We start from the raw sequence: 16,382 nt of genomic DNA on the forward strand, positions 1-16,382 counted from the left end.
ACTTATTAACTCTTACACATGCTTTTCTTTGTTTCTTTTCAATGCAGGAAAAAATATTGAAGTATCTTAGTTGTACCTAATTTCAGTATGAAATAACAAATAAATGGTTAATGGCATAAGTTAAGTTATCTGTCCTGGTGTTATTTTAAATAAAAAATATCAATATTCAGTTTCTGACAATGTTCTTCGCGTGATAAAAAAAAAACTATTAAAAGTTTCTAGTAAAAAATTTGCCACAATGAGGTGCAAAATTTCAAGGACCAAATTTACCTTCATATCATATTTCATAGCTATGACTGCTACCATGGATGGTTAACCATATAAAGCTAATCACTTGCGAATAAATTATTAATAAGAATTCTAGGTTTTTTAATTCTGTTTTATCTTCCTGTCTAAGCTTAAGAAAACTCACCATCCTTTATTACTTTTATGATGCTTACAATGACTTTATTAGTAAATGTAATAAACTCTAACTAAAAACATAGCAAACTAAAGATAACTCGAAACATGGCAATCCTTACACGTAATTAATCTCAATAATTTCCTCGCTCACAATCTTCACCCTTAAAAATTTGTAAAATGCGGAAGAACCTTATGAGTGGTAAAAATTACATGCAAATTTTAATACAGTCTCAAGCTTCTTAGCACACATTTTTTTTAACATAAGCCGAGATACACAACAAAGTTTTCACATTTCGGTTGGAGAATCTTTTTATTTGTTACACTCGGTTAACCTTCTATGAATTAACATGCAGATACTCACTCAGATATGGTATTTTACCACACGCAAATATTGAGACAAAATATAAATACTTTCTTAAAATCTAGAATGCATTTTCAAGCAAGAAATTAATTTCATCGCAAATCTATTAATTTGATATTTTCCACACTAGTTCAATGGCAAACTTAATTTTGAATGTAGAATACAAGCTCAAACAGGAATTAAATTTATTTTTAAAATTATATACATTGTTTGGTTGTAAGAAAAGAAAGAACTCTGGCTTCATAGTGGATCAAAGAAGTCGGAACATTTTTTGAAATCGTATGCATAAAGGTGAGACAAAAAGAAGGGAAAAAAACTTTTTATACTTTGGCTGCATAAAGGTGAATTTTACAGTAAAAGACTAATAAATTTTTTTATTTCATACTTTCTTTCAAAGTTATAACAATTTTCAGTATAATATTTTTTGTGTAATACTGGACAACTCTTAATAGTTTGAGATCAAAAATTTGAAAATTTTTATAATAAGTTTACATTAAAATATAATTAGTTAATATTCCTTCATACCTATAAATAATTAAAATTTTGTAAATAAGTTTAAGACATAGTTACAAAATAGGGTAATTATAAAATTAATAAATAATTATAAAATATGGTTTCAATAATTTCAGAACAAAAATACAGTAAATAGGCTCCACTTAAAATTTTTGAGAAAAATTAATTTAAAAGGTAAGATATAATTTCCTCAATTTACCCATTTAAAATTTCTATAACATATTGATTGGAATCTGTGATTTTTAAATCAAAATAAAGAGATATTTCAATAATTGTGAAACTACAAAATTCCACAATGCACAATTTGTTTGGTTGCACAATTTGCTGGATACTAATAAAAAAGCAGGACTCCTGAATTCAACACACTAAAAATTTGTTAATGTAAAATTATTGAGCTTCTGACATAAAATGAGTGAATTACCAAAAAGTTAGAAATAATGAATCCAGCAGGAAAGGCTATATGCCTGATATGCAAAATTTGTGATTTTTACTATCAATAATTAAATTGTTGGAATGAAAATCAAAATCTTGGAATCTTAGATTCTTTTGATAATCGATTATTTTAAAATCGAAATCTTTGATTTTTAAAACAATTGATTTCAAAATCTTTTGATTCTTGAAATCGATTTTAAAATCTGTAGTTGCAATCTTAAAAAATCAAAAATGTTCTGAAAATAAGCAAAAATTTGAAATAGCAGCACAAAAAGCTTAAATTAAGGACAAAACACTTTATTGGGACAGTTACGAATACTGAAAATTTTTTAGAAAAATATCCCTTTTTCAGAAAATTTTACAGTTTTATACGTTTTTTGGAAAATTCTCAATAAGAAAAATGAAAGTTGTCACATTAGAGCTTAATTTAAACTAGGATTAAAGAAAAATAAATACCCATTCATTTTACAATTAACTCAAAATTTTAAGACATTCACTAAACATTCAAATAAAGAAACGAGGCAAATATATTAATTTTCTATATTTCCTCATCATGAAACATAAAGACAGAAAAATAACATTCTGTGTATAAATGTAACAAATTAAAACGAACTAAATATAAAAGGCTTTTTAACATAAAACAAGTATAAATATAAGAAAAATTACTAAACAAGCAAGATTAATTTAATTAATTCCTTAGGAATCGGTAATTCTCCTACATGTTCCGAAAAAATATTCTTGTGACACTTGACTAGAATTTGACGAATGGAACAGGATGTTAAAGTGAGCAATGTTCTTGGAGTATTTTGTAAGGTATCAATCCATTTACACAATTTTTTGTCATTTTTCCAGTCATGCGGTAATTGATTTGGTGAAAGCCACTCTGCTTTTTTTATTTGACAACCAGCATTTATGAGCAAAACAAATGTTTCCAAATCAGCATGTTGAACTGTTATGTAAAGTGGCTTCCTGTGTAATTCAGCAGAATCAAAATCTATATCTACTCTGTATCCTCTACGTATTAAAAGGTGAGCAACAGACGTATATCTTCTAATAAGAGCTACAATTAGAGGGCACTCTACAAGGCGCTGAGCTGCACAAATATCAGCTCCATTATTTAATAATAGCTCAACTATTTCATAAGAATTTATTCTTGCTGCTGCCCAAAGAGGTGTGTGGTTGAAAAAATCTCTTTGGTTCACATCAACATTTGTTGATTTCAATAAAATTTTTATAGCCTCTAATTGTCCAAGCCTACAAGCTGCAAATAGGGGTGGTTCCATTCTGTCATCTCGAGTGCGTATGTTTACATTTGCACCTTTCCTTACTAAATAATCTAAAATACCGTATGCTCTTTTGTAAACAGCACAACTAATAGCTGTGTTACCTCTCCACAGCTTATCCATGTTTGTGCCTGATTCAACAATCTGAGAAACAGAGAGAAAGTTTTTAAAAGTTATAGCGGTATGTAATTCAGCAGGAGTTCTAGTCATATTGTTTTACATAATTTATTTTTATATAAAGAATTTTTGAAAAGAGACTGGAATCGTCCCATAAATTAAGTCATTGTTAATATTTCTTCGCTGAAACAATTAAATAAAGCAATAAAAAAAGGATAAGAAACACTATCCTTTTGTGATAATTTTAGATTCAAAAAGCGCATCAAATTACCTACAAAATACAGACGGTAATTTCCCCATTGCCAGATTCGCTTCTATATGTAGTTACTGAAATTTGGAATTTGTCGAATTAAATTGAATTAATTTACTAAAAATGATGTATTTTTAATTAAGGAAAAAAATAAAACAACTTGATAACTTATTCAGTCGATATGTTTAAAGCAAGTTAAATTTTTAAAAGTAAAAATTCGTTTTTGACTTCTAATTTGGCAACAAAATTGAAATTCGAATAAAAAGCGAAAAGGAGAAAAGCCATTTTTATTTCAATTTTTCATTCAAACGATTGTTGTACGTTTTGTGAATTGTTGCCTTTGCCCTCGCGAAAGAGTTCGTATTTGAGCGGCAGATTACTTCAATTTGTGGAATTCAGGTATTCTTTCTTCTATTTATTTTTTGCCTTGCAATTATTGTATAGCATAAAATTTTGTATTACTAAAAGCTTTCATAAGCTACCAAAAGAAAGATTTATTTAGAAATTCTTAATAATTTAATTTCTGCCAAAAAATTGAAGTGTGCTATGAGAAATAATCAAAGTTATTTAAATAATCAGCTAATTATTCAAATAATTGAGCGTGATCCAATACCACTTTATAGATACAAGGCTCATGAAACTTTTTTTTAAAAAAATCGCTTCATTTAAAATGTAACAAGCTGACATAATTATGATTTTAAGGTTTCATAGAAATTTGTGTCATTAAATTGAAAATCTTAGTTAGAACTATGGAAAATACTCAAAATAATGATAATTATCTGCCGATTATTTTAAGTGAACGTTGTCCTCCTAGAAAAAAAGATTCATCCGATTCCGTAAAAAATTCTGATAAAAATCGATTAATTATTGCATCTATAGTATGTCTAGCCATTATGATAACAGAAATGGTTGGAGGTATTGTTTCTAATAGTCTTGCAGTTATTACAGATGCTGCACACTTGCTTACAGATTTTGGTGCTTTTATGGTTAGTTTGCTCTCGATCTGGATATCCACGAAATCCCGTACGCAAAAAATGAATTTTGGATATCACCGTGCTGAAGTTATTGGTGCATTGATATCAGTACTATCTATTTGGTTAATTACTGGAATATTACTATATTTAGCTATAGAAAGACTTAGATATCAGAATTTTGAAATTGATGCTTTTTTAATGCTCATTGTAGCTGTGTTAGCTATAGTTGCTAATTTAATTTTAGCTTTTGCTCTACTTTGTCATAAGGATTGCTTAAAATCTCTAGTAACTCCTAGAAAATTTGGCATCAATGTGAAATCTGCTGTCATTCATGTATTTGGTGATCTATTGCATGGGATTGGTGTTTTAATTGCTAGCCTTATTATTTATTTTAAACCAGAATATAAAATTGCAGATCCAATTTGTACATTTATATTTTCTTTTGTTGTGCTTTGTACAACTTTAAAAATTTTAAAAGACATCTTGACGGTTTTAATGGAAGGCGTGCCCAGCCACATCAGCTTTAATGATATTCGCAAGGTGCTTTTTTCTATACCAGAAATAGTCAAAGTTCATAATCTGAGATTGTGGTCATTAACAATGGATAAAGTGGCTCTTGCTGCTCATATCGTCATTAGAGAAGGTACAAATCCAACTTGTGTCTTAAAAAAATCTGTGCAGAAAATTTCTAAAGAATTTGATATTTATGAAATGACTCTTCAGATTGAAGAAGATGGAGTTCTTATGAGTGTTGGTTCAAGCAGTGACACTTAACTTTTCAAGGACTAGTGACTCTCCCAATTCATGATTTAATTAAATAAAAACAACTTGTTTTAATTGAATCTTTGTTTCATTCTAAGTGCAAATTAATTATAATGTAACTAACATAACAAGTTATAAGTTTTTCATTTTATGTAAAATGTCTGAAGTGCATGTATTTAAAATTTTTGATTTAAAATTTACATTTAGGGCACTAGTTTAAACAAAAGCAGGGTCTATACCAATTTTCATGATAAAGATTTGTTTTTGTACTACTTAATGAATAAATTGCTCTTGAGTTTTAAAAATGACAATCCCGCAAAATGAGAACTCGTGTTTGTCAAAAGAATTACCAAATCTGGCTCTAGCCAAAAGACTTTAAAAGTTCCTGTTCTTTGATTGTTAATTTAATTGACATATAAGTTCGCATTGGGTATCGTAAGTCTTTTTCTCTGAACTAACTTTCTCAACTACCCACAGCTATATATTGATTCTTAGTATGCCGTACCCTTATTTTGTTTTGGGGCATCTATCAAAATCAGTTTCAGCAATTGTTTCCNCGGAGCCCCCAGTGTTTAGTTCCCAAGCATGCTTGGTACTCATTTATAGACCCACTGACGGAAGAAAGGCTGAGTTAACCTTGCCCGGCCCGAGGATCGAACCAGGGACCTGTGGCACGACAGCGCGAAGCGCTACCGCTCAGCCACCGGGCGTCAACTTTCTCAACTACCCACAGCTATATATTGATTTTTAGTATGCCGTACCCTTATTTTGTTTTGGGGCATCTATCAAAATCAGTTTCAGCAATTGTTTCCGCAGCTTCTTTAAAGGAACAAATGCAGTTTTTTTTTTTCATTATAAATATGTTAAAGTATAAATATTGTAAAGTATATGTAAAGAGTATATATATATAATATATGTAAAGAGTTGATATCTCTAAAACCTTGTTATGCCAAAAAAAAAAAAAATTTCACCTTTGCATTACATTTTTACTTAATGTTAATGTAAATTTATATTTCTAAGAGTTTCTTCTCTAAACCTTCATGTCAAATTTTTTTCAAAGTAGATAATAAGTTTTTTTGATAAAATCACAACTAATTACAATAATAAAGTTCATTGTAAACAAATTCTTTTCAATTTAATGCATAATTATTTTTTTCTTACTTTTAAAAATAAAATTATCGTTGTTGTATTTAAACTTATAGTTGACTATTTTAATTCTGAACTTATTATCTCAATGTTTTTAGCTTCCCTTAAAATTTTAGATATCGAAATTATACTGTATATATAATAGAAAGCACCATCAGAAAGATTTTCTTTGAGAGTTTAAATAAACAAAGCACCTTGCTTTCTTTACATTCACTGAATTAATTAAATGTTGAATTTGTAACCAACGTCTAGTTTAAAATCTAGTAGACCATATTTATTTTTATCTTAAGTTTGGCACATTAAATGCCAAATGTAAAAATTTACCTTTTAATTAGTTTTTTTTTTTAAAAAAAAAGAAGTCTAGCTGTATTAAAAATAAAATTTTAATATTAGAAATACTAAATACAATAGTTGACACACTTAACCAAATTTTTAAATGAATTTAAGAGAAATTCATAAGACAGTAATTTTATCAAAATATGACGCTCCGTCTTAAAAATAGCGCCCAAAATTTGTAGCAAAACAATTTTACTTAAAGTCTGGTATGTTTTCAACATTTCTTAATATATTTAATTTTTGAATTTAAAATTGAAAAATACAGTATAACCTATGTAAGTTAACAACTACTTGCAGCTTGCAATGCATCACTTTAGTAGACAGTTCAGACTGGTGGTGATCAGGAGTCTGTTTCCTCCCCCTCCTCCACTTCTATTTTTTTTGTTGTACTTATTACTAGAGATGTAACGAATATTCGGCCCTTTTGCCGAATACTGAAGTTATTCAGCCGAATAATGAAGTATATGCTATTATTAATTATTTAGATTTGTGAAAGCCTTATTGTTGGCATCAAGATATTTAAAATGTTATAAAAAATACATCTAGTTGTTAGATCTTTTTTTAAAATATAGAAAGTTTAAAAAAGAAAATTTGTTAATATTTATTTCATTTTTAATTTCAAATTTGAAAATTATTTAATTACAAAATTAAAATTTCAAAAGTGAAACTTTTTAAAAAGTTCTTAATTTTCTGAGTTTTAATAAATTTTCTGACCAAAAAGAAAGTTAAGAATACATTTAACAGTAGTAAGTAATGAGTTCTTATCTTAAATAAAATAGCATATAAATTACAAGTATAACTGTAACTAAAATATGCTATTAATTATTTAGATTTATAAAAGCAATATTACCTTGTTATTGGCATCAAGATATTTAAATTATTACAAAAAATAAAGTTAAAATTTTTTAAATATACAAAGATTAAAAAAGCAATTTTGTTAATATTTATTTCATTTTTAATTTAAATTTTTAAAAAGTAAGTATTCGGCCTAAAATTTGGCCGAATATTCGGGCCCCATCACTATTCGTTGCATCACTACTTATTACATGTCAGTGAAAATATGTGACTAAGTTTATTTAAATAAAAATGCATCTTAAGATTATTTCATTCATAATAAAAGTTATTAAAATTTCTTTTAAATTTAATCTCAGTCATAAATTAGTGTTCATAAAGTCAGTAAGTATTAATTCTATAAATTTTATTAAAATGTAAATTTTTTGCGCTTAGTAAAGTATATACTGTAGATTTTCTGGTTTGTTTGTACAATGTACTTAATTATATTTTTTATTAAACGAGTGCAGTGATATACACACTCCTATGTAAAAGAAAATTCTTTATGAAGTTAGTTTTAAACCTTGTCTTTAGTTTAACTGAGAACTAAGTTTGTTTTTAAAAATATCAAATTTAACTGCTATTGCCAATTATTTTTTTATCTTTTTTTTAAAAACAATGTTCTTAAATTTCTAATTAACTTTGTATTTTAACTAGTTAGATTGGATCAAAATAAACTTTTTGTTATAAATTTTATTTAATGCAGATTATTTTGCATATGAATATAATTAATACACGACCTTACTTTTCAATGTTTTTTTTTCCTTCAAAAAATTTTTTATAATTATATAAGGGCGATATAGAATTGGAAAATGGAACCTTTCTGCTAATTTTTTAAACTAAAAATTTACACTTAATTTTTGCATTTGAGGATTCTAGACTAAATGCACTTCTAGTGTTTTTATTTTGAAATCAAAGTAAAAACGTGCGTTTGTTGTGAATTTTCTGAGATATTTTTTAGCCAATCAGAAGACAGTGCGTTGACCAATGACAAAAGCGTATGTCCTCAATATTGGCCAATAGGAAAACTCGTTCTGAGATCCAATGGGGAGAAAGGAAAAATGACAAAGAGCCAATACTAAAACGGGTCATCGTGACGTAATGTGCAAGGTTTCTGAGTCGCTTGTGGTCAGTGCAGTATTTTGTTTTATCGTGAAAAATTTGCTAAAATATTGGGGTTTATTTTTACCTATTGAAATTTGATTTCTTGATTTTAAACCGAGTAAGTTGATTTATTAAGTTTCTATGTTTGACAAATGAATCTTTAATCTGCTGTTGTTCAAATGTAGGTACTTGTTATAACGCTCAAAAGTTTTGTGAACCCGGAAAGCGTTACTCCGCCATTTTTTCCTTTGTCAGGTACCGTTACACGTAAATTCCAGGTGTAGCATTTCTGTTCTTTATTTAGAAACTATGCATGCTATTTGTTTATAATTTTATTACGGAATACAACTGCGAAGTAGATTTTTATTAAATACCTTGCATTTCCTGTTTCACTAATGATTTCACCTGTGTATATACTTTTTTGAAGGAGATTAATTTTCTTCAGTTTTTTATGGCATAAAAATTATCAAGTATAAATTTATTTTGAGTTAAATTTTTGTTGGATTTTAAATACGTATTTTTTATACTATAATAGTCTTAGAGTTCTAGGAAATACCAAACATTTACTCAATACATATATATCCACCTTCAGACCTTATATGTTTTAACTACACCTTACTTTATAATTGGTCTCTGTGAAAAATTTGCTGAATGAGAAAGAAGCCTTTGGCATTTTATGTATTAGTCTGTTCAGGATTCGGAAATTTTTCTGTTTTTGTGCCTAATTTGTTTGCCATCCACATACGTGTGTGAAGATAATGCATTAGTTAAAATAGTAATTTCAGTGTGATGTTATAAATGTAGTGGATCTATTCTGAAATGTTTAATCGGAAAAATTAACCATGTCGTTGTGCCACTTAGTAAAATGAAATTTGTCAGGGGTCTGTCCAGGCCGAATTTACTACCGTTTTTCCTAAAGTTGAATTTGTGAAGGTACCGCTAAACGGTAGTTTCACAAATTCAATTTTGGAAAAACGGTAGTTTCACAAAATACTTTTTCTTAAAATTTCATTTTTGTATCCCTTAAGAAACGATAAATCCATATTTTTGTGTTGATTTCTTAATATAATTTTTAATTTTTCACAAATTACGTCTAAATTTTCACAAAATGGGTACCTGTCAGAAAAACCTAGACAGACCCCTGTTTGTGCTTTGAAATTTTATAGACTTTTTGATTGTTACTTTATGTTAGCAAATGTCATTGAATAAATTTATACAATGTAAAAATATATATATTTTCTTATCATATATTCGTTCGTATTGAAGATTAAGAATAAATTTCCAAGTTGAAAAGGTTTTAAAGCAAAAATTATGTTTTAAGTTTTAAAAAAATTAGTATATTGTGCATTACTGAAGAAATAGATTGTAAATAGAAGAAAAAAATTTTTCCCCTCCCTCAATGCTAGATTACTTCAAATCTTTTTAATTATATTTCAAATCCTGAATGAATGAAAACAATAATTGATATTACACTGATCTGATACAGTTATTGATAGTAAGACTATAGGAGTCCCTATAATTTATTTTTTTGTTAATTGTAAAAAGATTGGCAATGATTTATAACTAGGTTTAAGCTATTTAGTTCTTGCTTAAATCACTGATTTCCTGAAGCATAATTTTATTTGTCCATTTTAGATAAAATCTAAGTGAGATGGCTCGTACCAAGCAAACAGCTCGTAAATCTACTGGAGGTAAAGCTCCTCGTAAGCAGCTGGCAACCAAAGCCGCTAGGAAAAGTGCTCCTTCTACAGGTGGTGTGAAGAAACCTCACAGATACAGGCCCGGTACTGTAGCTCTTCGTGAAATTCGTCGTTATCAGAAATCTACTGAGTTGCTAATCAGGAAGTTGCCTTTCCAAAGGCTTGTAAGAGAAATTGCTCAGGATTTCAAAACTGATCTTCGTTTCCAGAGTGCAGCTATTGGAGCTCTGCAGGTAATCTCATTTTCAAATTTCATTGATAAGAGTATATCTTATATGAAGTCAGATCTAATGTCAGTTTTTCTGTCCTTATATAGGAAGCTAGTGAAGCGTACTTGGTTGGTCTCTTTGAAGACACAAATCTGTGCGCCATCCATGCCAAACGTGTAACCATCATGCCTAAAGACATCCAGTTGGCTCGGCGAATCCGTGGTGAACGTGCATAAACTTTGAAAAGACATTTTGCATATATCCACTTTCATCTCAAGTGTATAACTTTCATGAACTATAGCCTTTTATATATACTGACTGGTTATTATTTTAAAACATCACAAAATCATGTTTCAGATAATCTTTAAGTTATTTACTTATTTGTTTGTTACAAGCAGCCGAAAAGCGGGATCAATGTGTTAGTTTGGTATTATTAGATTGTGTGTAGATGTGTCACATATAATCTGTTTTTAACCAGCGTTTTCATTTTCACTTCGTCATATTGTGTGTGGCTTTTAAGTCCCCTAATCTCAGCTGCTTGTTTTCTTTTCTTTTACAAAGGAATGTGTGCCACAAAAGGAGTTGTGACAGTCCATGTTTACTGCATACACTGCCAGCATGATTTGTGTTCATAGCCCATTTATTTTCACAACATTAGTCACTCCATCTCATGTTCTTAACTACCATTGTGGTTTTTAAAAATTCATATGTAATGGCAGTATTTGTTTTTTTTTTCGTAGGCATAATTAGTTTGTGGTCAAATAAATGATTACATTCCGATGTTGTTGCTTTTTTTAATTAACAGGTTACAGTGTCATTTATTAAACGCACAAGAAAAAACATTTCTTAACAGCTGGATTTAAAATTAAAAGGTCTCTAAATTTTTAATTATTTTACTTCTTAAACTGGATTTAAAAATATCGGAAATGAGCTATTAAATTTTTTTTTCTTGTTATTCTATGCTTGTGTAAATAGGCTAATTAATAAACTTGTGTATCTTGCTATCGTATTGTGATTATGTGACTTTTTTCGTGAAAAACAAGTTATGCTTTTCTTCCACTGAGTCTATAATTGTTTTATCCGGTGAGAAATGTATCTAGTGTGTGCTGTAAACAAGTGTTATATTTTGTTTTATTTAAGCTAAGGTTTCAGTGATTAAATGTTTTCTTTGCACTTATTACATATAGAAGTGGATTTGGTCACAATTAACTGTTAGTTGATTATGAAAGAATGCATCTCTTTGTAGAAATAAATTTTATATTTTAATGGAACATTAGATTTTTCATTTTGTATGTTTTTATTTTTTTTAAAAACAAAATCAATTGAGTAATTTTTATTTCTGCTGATTAGAGGTACTATGATCTGTAAATCTTAAGGGGGTGAAGTTTTATTGAAAGCTAAGCAGGGAAAATATTTTATTTGATTGAAATAAAGTTTTATTTATTTTTATGTTAACTCACGAAACAGAAGTACTTTATTTTAAACAACAATGATGTAGCAATATGTAACTTTTCTCACTGTATTTATTTAAATTTTATAAATTTATATTGTTTTGATGGAATGTTATAATTTAAAAGTTCATGACACTCTTTATTCCTGCACTGACTTTATTTCCTGCAGGGAGTCGTTAGACTACTACTTTGAAAATCTAAAAATAATACTTATACTACTAATTATGGAGGGAAAAAAAGGGAAGACTAGAGTAGTTTCGCCATGCGACTTCATGCCATATCTCTAAATATATATTTATATAGTTCAAACTACTGGCTTTAAAAGACATCTAGATTTTAATCACAATTTACAGGGTATCCGTATGGTGTTCTGAATTTGTAACAAGATCCCCACTCTTGAGTCATATTTTATGAAAATATAAAAAGTTTTTATTGTTTTCTTTAAAAATTCTGTTTTGAAAAATGAAAGAAACATTTCTAGAGCGAAGTATTTTTTAAACTTATGTGATTCCGGAATTATTATTCTTCTTTTTTTTTATCAATTTAAAATTCTAACTGAAGCAAGCCAGTAATTGGCAAATTTTTAAGTTGTTTTAACAAGTTAAGTGTCCAGTAGAAATGCAAAAGTTATAGTCAGCATTAATTCTTGTTTAAAGTAAACAGTATTTATAAAGAAATATAAATATTTGTGTGATTAGTATGTTGTAATATATTAGAATGAAAAAATTATTACTTAAAAACTAAGAGGCATAGAGCATTTTAAAGCTTCAAGAATGATACAGCTCTCTTTGGGTCCCTGTTAGTTAAATAATATGCTTAGTTAAAGTTCTTCAGTAAGGGTTGAAGATAAAAATTCTTTACAGATATTGTACCCAAATTTGGCTAATGAAATGACAAGCTTTCTCTATTTTATCATGGGTTTAAAGTTTATACTAGTAAGCAAGATATTGCACATTAATATCTGAGTTTTTAAGCTATAGAAGCCAGAATAATAAGTTGTCCCTGTTGTTGTTGAGGTGCAGGAAAACCTGTTTAATACCAATTGAAGTCTGGGTGAGGCATGCTTCAGTGAACTTTCCAACTTAGTGTTTCACAAGGCTTGTTTCCTTGAAGTGTTATTGCTTCTTTAGTTGGCAAGGTTTGACCTTGATTGACTATTTTGGTCGGATTGTTTATAATTTACTCTCTGCTTTAGGTTTCTTAAATTTTAACTAATGTACAAAAAATATTTTAAAGTGTTGTAAATTTCTATATTGCAATTCTAATTGATACCTTAAATGTTAGTTAAAGCTTCATTTTTATTATCTTGAGATTTATATATAGATCCTAAAATGTTGGTTTATATATATTTAAAGGGCCCACAGTTTTATTATAAATTGTAGTCTCTTTTCATCTGCACATGTTTGAAGCAAAGAAAAGAAACAATAATGAATTATAATAATTAAAAGCATGGAATTTTTTCATTACAAATTGGGTACAATGGTGAAATATATTAATTTGATAACTTAAATATTATATTCCATCAAATAAAAAAGAAATTTGAACTAGATTTCAAAGGGAAAGAAAGAAGGTGTAAGTTTGATCACATAAATTTGAGTAATTTTAAATATTGATTCTATAAATTAAATCTTTGATCTAATTCAATTTCCTTGAAATTTCAAAGCATGATTCAGTGATTTACTATTCTATCATTTGAAAAACAAATTAATTGAATGCAACTTTATATCAANACAAGAAAAACAAGTTTAAAAAATACAAAATTCTCATATTTATTTTTTAAAAATAATTACAATTCCTAAATTAACTTATATAAACAAAACCAATGATTAAATAACGCAATATATTTCATACCTAATTAAACGGGGGGGGAACAATAAAATAAAAGGAAAACTAAATAAAAACACTTGAAAATTATCGAAACGTTAGTTAAAAAAGGCACTAGCATAAATATTAAAACCCGGTACAAGGCAAGATCAACGGAATTTGAAAAAAAAAAACCTAATGATAAAGTTACTGAATAAAAAGAATTTATTGAGTGCGAAATTTATCGTGAAAAGAAGAAAAAAAATCAAACGTAGTGGAATCAGAAAAACAAAACTGTTTTTCTGATTCCACTACGTTAGATTTTTTTTTTTTTTAAATTTTTTTCTCCCAAGTTTTTCGTAGGCCCTAGGCACGTGCCTATAGGTTAATCTGGCCCTGATTATATTCCATCAAATAAAAAAGAAATTTGAACTAGATTTCAAAGGGAAAGAAAGAAGGTGTAAGTTTGATCACATAAATTTGAGTAGTTTTAAATATTGATTCTATAAATTAAATCTTTGATCTAATTCAATTTCCTTGAAATTTCAAAGCATGATTCAGTGATTTACTATTCTATCATTTGAAAAACAAATTAATTGAATGCAACTTTATATCAAAACAAAAAAAATTAAATAGATCAATAGCAATAATTTTGGGTGTATTAAACAGTTTTAAAATATTAAAAACCACATATTTTTAAAGAAAAGAAACATTTTTTTAACTTTGAGGGAAAACACAAAATATTTTAACAAGGTTCCCATGGTCCTTAAAAACTGCTAAATTTTTATTTTGGAAAATAAAAGTACTTAATTTTGATTCAAGGTTTTCAAGTCCTTTTTTTTTTTTAGCATCACTATGGTTGATAGGAACAATTTTTTGAAACAAAATGTTCTTTCATCACTTAGAATTAAACCATGCATCGAGGGTAAAATAAAGGAAGCATGTCCTTTCCTTAGTTTATTCTGCTCTTTGCCCTTGAATAATACTCTATGAGGAGAGTGAAGCATTCTAGAACATAGTGGACAAAGGGGATACTGCGTATGGCAGAGATTGTGCTTTTGTGGGGGGGAGGGGTGAAGTTTTAAAATATCTAAGTAGAAGACCAAACTTCAAAACTGACAGATTTCAAGAAATTCAGTTCTACTTGTAATGCATCTGCTTATAGGAATTAAGTAAAATGCTAAGAGAAGAAGTATGTATCAGAAAAAAGTATTGAAGAATTAAATAAATTTGTACAATATTTCAATATGTAATAAGCAACTGTAAATTTATAGAGAGCATAACATTTTTAAAAATTCATGATTACATTAAAAAATTAAGCAGATATGTAAGAAACAGGGTTTGAAAAATCCCAGCCCACCTAGATTTAAAGTACTGTAAAGTTAAAAATTTGGTAACTATTTTAATTTTTAGATTGTTAGGCTGTTAATTTTACTTCTTAAGGATAATCAAATTGTTACATAAAAGTTTAAGTCTACTCAACTAAAAAGATCCATAGATTTTGATAGTCATGTACTGTTTTTAAATTTTGTACATGTTTTTCGTCAAAATGTTTAGTTACATTACATTATGTAAAGTTAATCCGTAATAACAGGTTTGGCTGGAAATGAATTTGTTTATTGAAATAATTTTTTCAATGTTTTAGACAATTTTTTTTATTTACTTTTTTTTTTAATATACATGAGAAAAATTGTGAATCTTAATTTCTGCACTTAATTTTACAATTCAATTTCAATGAAATCATTAAAAATGGAATGCAGATTAGTTACGTACATTAACTTATACAATCTGAATGATGTTAACTTTAAACAATTTGAAAATGTTTTTTAAAAAAATGCCGTTTTGGGTTTGCAAAAATTACGTCATAATTCTTTGGTGAGCCCAGCTAATTAATACAATTATATAAGTGCTTACATTATAATCAAATTGTTTTTTAGTATTTTTTTTATTTCTTGATTTTTTTAGGAAGTTAAAATAATTTGCATTGGTTTCATATGTATATTCGATGATAAACAATCATGCTATTAAGTCCTTAATATTTAAAAAAGTACTTAATTTTTGCTTTGTTGAATAAGTGGAAACCCTGTTTAATGACTAATTGTCTGTTTATGCCTTAAAGAAATCAAAACAGCATAAAATAATTTTTAAATTTTGCTGATAAAATATCGAATATTGTAGAAAAATTTAATCATTTTGTATTTGGTTGTGACTTAATTGCCCTAAACAAATTTTATGTATGAAAGATAATTGTTCATCTTTAAATCTAATTCTAATAGTGATAACACAAAAATGCAGTTTAGTTATAACTGACTTACTAAACTTAGGTCATTTATTGATGTAATAAGATACTAAGCACTTCTTCATTGATATTCTAAGAAGAGATGTTTTCGTTATATTTTGAATTTATTTAAGCAGCTTGTTTTTAAAAGCTATATTCCACTTGTAGCACATTATATTCCAATAAGAATTGAAAATGCATATATTTTATGCATTTTGAAAAATGGTGTTATGCAGTTGCATTCGTTCCAACCTCTGTTAATTAAAATAAAACTCTTTTTTTAAAAAAAAAAAGATTTGATATTTTTTTAAAACTTGTTACAACTATTGCTTCCCAGCCCCATTCTCTTTTTTTTCTTCTTCTAAGATTGTTTAGTTGAATACCTTACATTGAAGTTCATAGATGCATTACTTTTTCAATGCATTATTTT

At 27.7% G+C, this 16,382-nt stretch overlaps 3 protein-coding genes across 8 annotated transcripts; 2 read left to right on the forward strand and 1 right to left on the reverse strand.

Moving 5' to 3' along the window:
* Window positions 1–2,234: 2,234 nt before the first annotated feature.
* On the reverse strand, window positions 2,235–3,201 carry LOC107447850 (ankyrin repeat-containing protein DDB_G0279043-like). The gene has a single exon (XM_043046199.2). It carries the CDS (start codon window positions 3,199–3,201, stop codon window positions 2,374–2,376), a length of 828 nt encoding a protein of 275 aa, XP_042902133.2. The 3' UTR covers window positions 2,235–2,373.
* An 80-nt stretch (window positions 3,202–3,281) lies between these two features.
* LOC107447866 (histone H3.3A) lies at window positions 3,282–11,691 on the forward strand. Of its 6 annotated transcripts, XM_071177328.1 has the most exons (4): window positions 3,631–3,757; window positions 8,697–8,766; window positions 10,147–10,444; window positions 10,528–11,691. In XM_071177328.1, exons 3-4 carry the CDS (start codon window positions 10,163–10,165, stop codon window positions 10,654–10,656), a joined length of 411 nt encoding a protein of 136 aa, XP_071033429.1. In that variant the 5' UTR covers window positions 3,631–3,757; window positions 8,697–8,766; window positions 10,147–10,162; the 3' UTR covers window positions 10,657–11,691. The 6 variants fall into 6 exon arrangements, with proteins under 6 accessions (XP_015918384.1, XP_071033429.1, XP_015918385.1 ...); XM_016062898.4 differs by lacking the exon at window positions 8,697–8,766 and having other exon boundaries at window positions 3,282–3,757; XM_016062899.4 differs by lacking the exons at window positions 3,631–3,757; window positions 8,697–8,766 and adding an exon at window positions 8,454–8,629.
* On the forward strand, window positions 4,058–5,225 carry LOC107447865 (proton-coupled zinc antiporter SLC30A8-like). Its single transcript, XM_016062896.4, has one exon. It carries the CDS (start codon window positions 4,108–4,110, stop codon window positions 5,104–5,106), a length of 999 nt encoding a protein of 332 aa, XP_015918382.2. The 5' UTR covers window positions 4,058–4,107; the 3' UTR covers window positions 5,107–5,225.
* Window positions 11,692–16,382: the final 4,691 nt, after the last annotated feature.

This window comes from Parasteatoda tepidariorum, chromosome 2, assembly GCF_043381705.1.
Source record: "Parasteatoda tepidariorum isolate YZ-2023 chromosome 2, CAS_Ptep_4.0, whole genome shotgun sequence".
Classification (NCBI taxonomy): Eukaryota; Metazoa; Arthropoda; class Arachnida; order Araneae; family Theridiidae; genus Parasteatoda; species Parasteatoda tepidariorum.

Coding starts and splice junctions, on each gene's coding strand:
- LOC107447866 (XM_016062898.4), top strand. CDS start 10,163: ATGGCTCGTACCAAGCAAACAGCTCGTAAATCTACTGGAGGTAAAGCT. Junction 10,445..10,527: donor CAGCTATTGGAGCTCTGCAG/GTAATCTCATTT, acceptor GTCCTTATATAG/GAAGCTAGTGAAGCGTACTT.
- LOC107447850 (XM_043046199.2), bottom strand. CDS start 3,201: ATGACTAGAACTCCTGCTGAATTACATACCGCTATAACTTTTAAAAAC.
- LOC107447865 (XM_016062896.4), top strand. CDS start 4,108: ATGGAAAATACTCAAAATAATGATAATTATCTGCCGATTATTTTAAGT.